General features: G+C 43.0%; 1 protein-coding gene across 2 annotated transcripts; it reads left to right on the plus strand.

Annotated features, from left to right (window-relative positions):
* The first annotated feature begins 4,152 nt into the window (after nucleotides 1-4,152).
* Nucleotides 4,153-8,584, plus strand: SIKE1 (suppressor of IKBKE 1). Of its 2 annotated transcripts, none has more exons than XM_083812887.1 (4): nucleotides 4,153-4,601; nucleotides 4,867-5,009; nucleotides 6,676-6,789; nucleotides 7,129-8,584. In XM_083812887.1, exons 1-4 carry the CDS (start codon nucleotides 4,289-4,291, stop codon nucleotides 7,138-7,140), a joined length of 582 nt encoding a protein of 193 aa, XP_083669013.1. In that variant the 5' UTR covers nucleotides 4,153-4,288; the 3' UTR covers nucleotides 7,141-8,584. The 2 variants fall into 2 exon arrangements, with proteins under 2 accessions (XP_083669013.1, XP_083669012.1); XM_083812886.1 differs by having other exon boundaries at nucleotides 4,157-4,601; nucleotides 7,149-8,584.
* Nucleotides 8,585-8,945: the final 361 nt, after the last annotated feature.

An 8,945-nucleotide genomic window follows, 5' to 3' on the forward strand; every position in this document is an offset into this window, starting at 1 on the left:
ATGTTTCTCTTTGTTCTGTGCATTCGCATAAGCTTGGTATGCAGTGAAGTCCCCCTACCTCAAAGTACAATAGGAACTAATAAACCCGTACATGCAACACTAACAGAATACATGGATATCCTTGTCTCTGCCTTTCAATTCCCTGTTCCAAATTCATATGCTTTCCCTTGGCAGAAGGACCAATATTTATCAATAAAATGCTCCAGTGAAACAGTATTCAGCAAGGCACGATGTGAAATAAAATAAAAATAACAATCAAAACTCAATTACAATCTCCTGCAATGATCTCAGAATTTATAGCTCAAAGAGAACACTTGCAAATGTAACTTTACACATTGAGATTCTTAAGTCATTGCACATCTTTGCAGGTCAGCAAAGAGAAGCCAAGTCCTGGACCTGATTTGCACAAAGGACAGTATCTTGACACTCGGTGTATTAAGCGTTACAAAGGAATTATTGTGGAATCCATTAGTCAGCATTTTATCAGCAGAGGAGTCTTGCCTCTGAGAGACTAAAATAGTTGGTTATATCAGTTTATCGATGATAGTATTTTCCCTTTCTTCCAAGCTGCATTCCATCTGATGGACATTTGTTTTAATAGTAAAAAGAATATTAGACTCATAAATGTAAATGCTATGGTGCAATGGGTGACTCTTCAGATTTGTCAAAGCAGGAAAATTAAGATGAACTATGAGACCGAGCTTCGTGGTAATATCTCGCCACAGAATGTCTGTTTTACACAACAGTAATCCACCTTGAAGTATAAGCTAGGAAGTACAAAAAGAGGATTCACTTCGCCTCCTGGTCTATGAGTCTCTGTGCTACAGATTTTGTTGAGAGCAATACTGGTGAAGCTGTGACAGTAGATGATGATTAATATGTTAACACCATCGCTTACTTTTAAAAGCAAACAATAAAACTGTTGGAGTGTGTGAGACAAGTCTGCTTTGCTTTTTAAGCAAGCTGTAACTGCTGAATTATGTGACAGTTAGACACCAAATTTGTCAAAGAAGGACTTGTAATGGAAATGAGGAATATCACTTTTAGCTTTGGAAAAGCCAGTCTCTGCTGCATTACTATGTGACTCGTGCTTTCAGAGACTTGGCCAACATTTGTTGAACCGTGCTGATCACACTCATGACTAATATGATTTTACCCCAAACTCAAGAATTCTCCTAAAAAATTGTCTTTTATTTATATATTTCCAGCATTTAGATGCCCCTGAATCTCTGTCACAGATGTTGCCTTTTCCTACTGGTCACTTCCTCTGTGCATTTTTATCTGTCATTTACTCCATTGCCAGTTTCTGGGTAAGTTAAGGGCATTACCTAGTGCAAATTGTTTTAACATCCTCAGGACCAATGCCTGAACTCATCCCAGATTTAGACATTATGTTGTGCTGAGGATTCTGTGCTATTATCAGTCCCTTTAATCACTCTTTCCGTGCTTCTGGTCTGTCTCTCTAGAGTCTTTCCCTTTTTGATTCTCCTACTGTGAGCAGGAGTCTCCTAATGAACTATACTCAGAAACGTTATCTATTTTATCCCTGAAATACTGCTTATGATTTTTCCAAGATGGCCTAGAAATGTTTTTGGTTATGTAGCAGCTTTGCTGTTTTGGAGAGCTTTAGTATCTCCTATCTAGCATATACTTTTCCTGCTAGAACAAATCCATGTTCTGTTTGACAAAATACAGCCATGTGGTTAAGAGTTATTAAAAGCATTAAAGCATTAACCTCTAGTAACCTCATTTTTCACTTTGTACACATACATAAGTGTTTAATCGAATTAAAGTTAAACACTAAAATGTTTGAGAGGCCAAATTTATACATTCTCTTCAGTTTATACAGAACTGATGTGATAAGCCAAAGAAATTAAAAGACACCACTACTCTGAAAATGCTCATCCGTTGATTTGTTTAAGCGCTGTTGCTACATACTAGAAGTTCTGGTGACAAGCATTCCCAGCATTTAAATCAAGGAGCTTTGTCCTACTGAGATCTGATCTGTGTCCTGGCGCCACACTAGCTCGTTCTACCGTCCTTTGGAAGCTGAACAAATGATTGTGTTAAAAGATTTGCTGAAGAGGGAGTGAGCCACATCCTTGAGTGAGAACACATGACTAAGTGCTCTGTGGTGGTAGTGTAGTAGACTCCATCTTCTTCCCATTCTTCAATTTTATTTCAAGCAGTCAGAATCCCATGGAGGGACTGCACCAATCCTGAAGTGTAAGTCTGATGCAGCAGTGCTGACTCTTTCGTCTCCCGTGCTTGTCTCCACTCGGCACGAAAGGCCAGGATGTTATCTCTGAAGCCTAGGAAAACTGAGTTTTTAAATCATAAAACGCTGCCCAAAGGCAAGTAGAAATGCAAGTAACAGAAGAGGCCAAAAGCAGATATTGAGACATACAATATAGGTGCAGCTTCTGCTGCGGTGCAACAATCATTCATGCAGCATAGGACAGGTTGTTTCTTTAGCTGATTTCCTAGTAGATGTGAATTGGAATTTCTAGTGCTACATTTCTGAACAGTGTGTTGAGGGCCTGCCTCCTGTAAAACAGAATTAGAACCTTAGAGATTGCATATTTGGTATCACGTTGAATATGGTGAAAGGCAGGGAAGATACTCAACTGGCACATATATATCATTCCATGTAAGTGTAACAGCTATTCCTGTGTGGCTGCTCATAGGCACTGAGAAAATTGACGTACCGGCAGAAGCTTTAAAGGCAGCCATGAAGCTGGAAGAATAGGCAGAGCAAAGCAACAGCAGGTGCTGAACTGCATGGGTGGGGTCATTTGAGGATGTAAGCGCAGGGACAGACAGAGGAATGAGGAATGAGCATCGGCTGCAGCTTAGGGATGTCACGTCCATCTTAGGCCAGATCAAGCTTTTGCCCACTGCTTCCATAACCAGAATTATACAGAAAATAGTTTAAGTTTTCCAAATGTTCACAAATCACCCATTGTGAAAAAGAAACTCTGAAAACAACTAGTCTAAACTTTTCACTAGTCTTTAATAGGAAGAAAAATAGGAAGGTCTAGAAGGGAAAACACGCAATAAAGCATGGTCTAGACCTTTACTTCCGCAGTAATTAGTATAAAGAAGCATTACATTGCCCAAATTTACAAAATGCATCTCTTGTACATTACTAATTAATCAGAGTCTGATGAAATAGTCCCAACACATCTGCTTACTCTATTCGATTCTGGATTGTATGAGTGCTATGAAATTGTTGTTTATATAAAATTATCTTATTCAGCACTTCTTCACTCCGCTTGATTATCTCTGGGATCATACGGAAACTTTTATTTGATAAAGCATCGTAAATGTTTCTCTTGGGTCTGTCTCAAAGAGGATGTAAACTTGAAAGATGACTCAAGGTAGCAGGAGTCCTGCTAAAACATTATTGTTGAAAACACTGACAATAAAGTTGGTAATATTAAACACGTTAATTAAAAAAAAAAAAAGTGGCACAAGGGTACGTTTTGCATCAAGGACATCACAGATCTTTAACAGTAGTTTTAGTTAGCAAATAAGTAACAAAGAACCAAGTCAGCATTACAAAGCTTGTTATTTTAACTTGAGTAGAGGATGTTTACTGTTAAAAGGGACAAACAAGAATATTAGATAAGAAGACAGCTCAGCAGCCCTCAGCTCAGAATTTATCACACACCGCTTAAGGGAGTATTTAAAAAGATAACCGGGACCGCCCTCGGGTCAGGGACGGCCGCCCTCCCGCAAACACAGCGCTCTGCCCAGAGCGGCTTTCATTTCACGCGAAGCCCCCCGCCAGAGGTCTTCCACCCGGGCTTCCTTGCCGTCTGAAAGCGACGTCGTGAGCCTCGGGTCACGGCGTTCGGAAGCAAGAACCCTTGAGACCAGCTTGCCCGCAGCGTCCCGGCACGGAGAACACCCGCAGCACCGGGCTCTGCAAACCGAGGCGCGCTGCGAGGCCGAAGCCGCCAGCCTGAGGCGCGCCGGCCCCGAACGCCGTTACCGTTGTGTCTGCGCCCCGCTCCCCCCCCCCCCCCCCGGCAGAACCGCCAGGGGGCGGCGCGCTGCGCTCCCGGCCTGCCCGTGCCCGGCCGCCAGGGGGCGGCAGCGGCTGAGGCGGCGCTCCCGGGCGGGGCCGCGCCTGCTCCTCGGCGGCGCGGGGCGGGCGGCCCGGAAGCGGCGGCGGGGCCCGCGGGCGGTGCGCGGCGGCCGGGCTCGCACGTGCCCGCTCCCGGCGGCGGGCATGGGGCCGCCGCCGCGGGGGTGAGGAGCGCGGCTCGCCTCGGCGCGCGCCATGAGCTGCACCATCGAGAAGATCCTCACGGACGCCAAGACGCTGCTGGAGCGGCTGAAGGAGCACGACACCGCGGCCGAGTCGCTCATCGACCAGTCCGCCGTGCTGCACCAGCGCGTGGCCGCCATGAGGGAGGCGGGCGCGGCGCCGGCCGAGAAGGTGAGCGCGGCCGGCGGGGCGGCAGGACCCACAGCGGCGGCTCGGCCGGGCCGGGGCGCTCCGGCGGATCGGGCGGACGCGTCCCGGCTGCGGCCACACGCGCTCCTGTCCCAGGAGAACACGCAGATCCGCGACCTGCGCCGGGAGAACCGGGGTGAGCCTGGCCGGGGGGCTGGGGGGGGGGGAGAAGCTGCGGGGCGGCGGGCGGGGGGCCCGGGGGGCGGGCGGGCGGGGGGCCCGGGAGCGCGGCGGTTCGGCCTCGGCTGGCCGGGGGGGGAGCCCCGCGGCCGGCTCCCCAGGGCCGCGAGGAGGCAGCGGGAGTCCGGCGAGCGGCCGGCACTGGGGGCCCCTGGGCGTCGGCCGTCCTCGTTGTGGGGAGCTGGTGTCAGCCCGCGGCAACGCCGTGCTGTGTTTTGCAGCGCTGTGGATCTCGCTGGAGGAGCACCAAGACGCGTTAGAGCTCATCATGAGCAAATACAGAAAGCAGATGTTACAGTTAATGCAAGGGAGAAAAGGCGAAGATGCGGAACCGGTCTTGAAAGTTCATCAGGCTAATTCTGTGGTAAGGTGGGAACGGGGACAGAAGAGGGCACGAGAAACTTGTTCACTTTTTCTTGCGTGCTTTCATAAAACTTTCTGCTCTTTGCATGGAATGTGTCTGCTCCAAAACACGTTTTCTGAAACTCTTTGTCTCTTTTGGTATTTTTTTCTCTATTCTTTTTACAGCATAAAAGTTGTGACAGATGTCACAAAGGACACTGAAAAGCGTAAGCCTTTTGTGGCCCAGTTGAAGGCTCGTTGTCTGTACACTAGACGGTACATACCATGGATTAAACCTTAATGTCTTTGTTGCCACTTTAGAGAAGCACACGCATCAGAGTTGTTATTGTTCAATAGTTGTAACAAAGGAAGAAGAACCTCCAAAGTCTCTGTTAGCTGTCATATGTTTAGGTCTTAAGAAATCATCACTTCCACTTGCTTTTTACTCAGTGCAACAGACTAAAAGTGTACCTTTGTCCATGTCTTGACTTCAGCGGTGCAAGGTGGCTACTGATAACTGTTGGTTGGTTTACATTTAGGTGCCAAATAATAATACAATACATTAGCTATCTGATTAAGGCTTATTAATTTAGGGAGTTGTTAAAATGCATGTTTACGTGATTAGAGAATAAGCAAGCTGGTTCAACCTAAGATTTCATTTTTTTTTTTTTTAGTTGCAGTTGGATTCTGTCAAATTCTTTGTAGTGATATCTGGCAATTCATTTCTTCTCTGTTTTGTGTTGCTTAAGTCTTCTGAAGTTAAGTAGTGTAGTAGGTCTTGTTTCCATTGCTTGTTTAGGTACACAATTACTCTGTCCATCAAGACTTAATATTTGAGCAAAGCTTCTGTCAGTGTTCTCAGGCACTGTTTTTGCATCATGGTAGTGCCACAGTAATACCAAGATGAAAAGACTGGAGTAACCTCTTACACTACGATGGAATATCCCAAGATTGTTTCAATATCTAAGCAAAATCTTCACTTCTTGTGAATTATTGGTATTTTTGTGTTTACATATTTGAGTTCCTCCTTAAATATGATATGTTGAAATGGAATGTACTTTGGACAGGAACTAATACTGTATTACACATTGGAATTTTTCTGTGTTCATTAATGTGTGTTTCTGACCATCAACAAAATGCATCTTCCAAAGGATTAGAACTATTTCTAGACGGATTCTGTTAAAAAATCATTCCAGGCGACTCTGGTCTTTTGCTTGGCTTCCTTTTTTTTTTTCTCTTCCTTCTTAGATGAGACTGTTGACTTCATTTTTTAATTTAGTCTTGAAGTCTTACTTGCTTTTATATTAGATGTTCTTAAAAATTCAGACAGGCTTTCCTAACCCAGCAATGTGAAACTTGCTGCACACTAATTCTGTTCACCTGAATCTATTGTCTCTGTCCTTGTCACACTTCAAATGACTTCCATGTTGGCATGTAAGGGTGCCTTCTGTCTTGCTGACTGATGTTATTCTATTCACTGCTTTCATTGATGACTGATAGTAGTGGACAATGCGGTACATGTCTTGAAATGTTGTATAGGTTAGAAAGGATTGCAGGTTCCTGGAAGGAAAGGATTAAAATTGAAAATAGTCCAAAACTAAGAAGATGAAAGTAGTTTACTTGCAAGGAATAAATTGCTACTGCTTTTGCCTGAACATATTGAATGTATTATTTTTCGTGTCTTTCAGGAGATTGAAAGTCAGATAGATAGAATATGTGAGATGGGAGAAGTGATGAGAAAAGCTGTACAAGTCGATGATGATCAGTTCTTTAAAGTTCGGGAGAAGCTGGCTCAGCTGGAGGTAAGAACCAATATAATTGCTAAGAGATAGATCAAAGTTTTGGAGTCTCTAGATCTGCTCTGGGGTTTCTTTTTGTGTGTCAAGGATTTATAACAATCAAATTGGGACAAGGGTGGGTGGGGTTGGGAAGTAAGGAATGGGGTCCGTTTATTTTCAAGTTATTGATATTTCAAGCATCTTAGAGAGAAGTTAAAGATATGCTTCAAATGATGTGGTTTCCCTCTTGCTAGCACCGTGTTAATGCATGTGTTACAACATCAGTTTTATTCAGTGGTGGAGGAGTGGGGCTACTTAAAGATTATAGACCTCTAATTGTGAATTAGCTCATTTCTATTTCAGCAAAAATATTGATTTTGCAGCTTGAAAACAAAGAGCTGCGCGAACTATTGTCAATCAGCAAAGAATCTTTTGAGGTGGGGAGAGAAGATCTGCCTGACAGTGAAGCTTAGGTTACAAAATAATGTTACCTCCAAATCTTGACTTCAGAGACTATTATGAAATCACCCAACAAGGAAGGATGGTTTGTAATTTGTTCTTTCAGGTGATTCCTTTTGTGTTTGTTTTATCTTTCAAAATGTGTGGCCTGTTTTCTCTGCATTTGTCTCAAATTGCATACTCTTGATGGCAGAAGCTTGCATTGCTGCTCTGTCTTATTAATTGCAGCATACAAATGCATAACAATGAAGTATTCATGGTGTGTACTCCCTTGTGATAGTTCTTCTCATGAATGTTATTTTTGATGAGCTTTAGTTAATAATTCCGACGGTGCAGATGGAACATAAATCTACTTTGTCAGTAGCTAGAGAACAATACTGATTACGGTGGTTTTATTTGATAGAAGAAATAAGAGATTCTTTGAAAACTATATTGTAAATAGTAGGTACGCATTTTGCTTTGCCTGCACAAAGCAGGCACACAGCTTTTGCTTTGCTTTGAAGACCTAACACTCAGTATTTGGCTGGATTAACATTCTTGAACAACTGCTTAGAGGCAGATTGAGAGAATAACAGATAGTCAATAGAGCACTTTAATTAGTAACTCACATAAAGAGTATACTTTGCCTTGATTTAGAGGGGAAGACTGGAGTTAATGACCCTTCCTCACACCTCTGCATTTTTGAAGGATGTTGCATATGTGACTTTTTTTTTGTGGGTAGACCTGTTCTGTCTTTACCTGTGCTCCAAGGTATGTGAATACTGGCTAGCTCTGATCCGAAGGCAGTGCAGTCGAGCCAGTCTAGTACGCACAGCAGAGAACACATCATTTTCACATCAAAGCTGTTTGGCCTTACACCACTTTGGACTTCAGGAAGAGTGAGCTGTAGCCTGCCTCAAATAGAATAAACCAAAACCAACCACATAGACAGATTTTTAATGTTATATCACAGGTAAGTCTAGTGACAGATGTATTACGTATTTATTGCAAAAATGCTATATTGGGTGAAATTGCAGTGTTGCGGGACTTTTTCAATATTGTGATATTTTTAAAGGCGTTTTAATATAAACAGTTTTGTTCTATTGGTGATCAAAAGAATCCTTCAAGAACAGAAAACATCTTATTTCCAATATTAAAGTTTTATGCCACTTTTTTTCCCCAAATGAGAATTTTGATAGATGCAGAAGGTGATTTAGTGTTGGTTTTTTTTTTTTTTTAATAAGAGACATTTCCTTGCAGTCCTTTGGAATATCCAGAAAAATTGTTGAGAAGATACAAGGGATTCTTGTACAGGAGTGTTCTTGTATACAGTTTTGTTATTAGAAATTATTTAAGAGGGAATAAAAGTAACTGTGGGCAGCGTTTTCTGAAGTGTATTCTGTTCCGTGAGTCCTGGCAATATTTCTGTCTGTTCTGCCTGTACCCAAATCTTTTGCATCCCCATTCTCACTTTACCTTGATGCTTGAAAGAAATAATACAAAGACCAAAAATGTTGCATTAGATCTCTTTTAAATTAACGTAATCTGAAGTGTGTGACAATGCGCTTTTACCTTAATTACGCTCGTGTAGTTTAAAGTTCTTTTAATAGGCTCGTTGTCATGCAGCCTGAAGAATTGGAAACTAAATAGCAGTTGCTTTGACTTAACAGGTTCATCATTAATTAGCAGGTAGCTGCGTTAATAGGAAGTTTAAATTTGTTTGGTTGCTGCTGTCCTACTTT

The sequence above is a fragment of the Anser anser genome (genome assembly GCF_964211835.1).
Source record: "Anser anser genome assembly, chromosome: 27".
Classification (NCBI taxonomy): Eukaryota; Metazoa; Chordata; class Aves; order Anseriformes; family Anatidae; genus Anser; species Anser anser.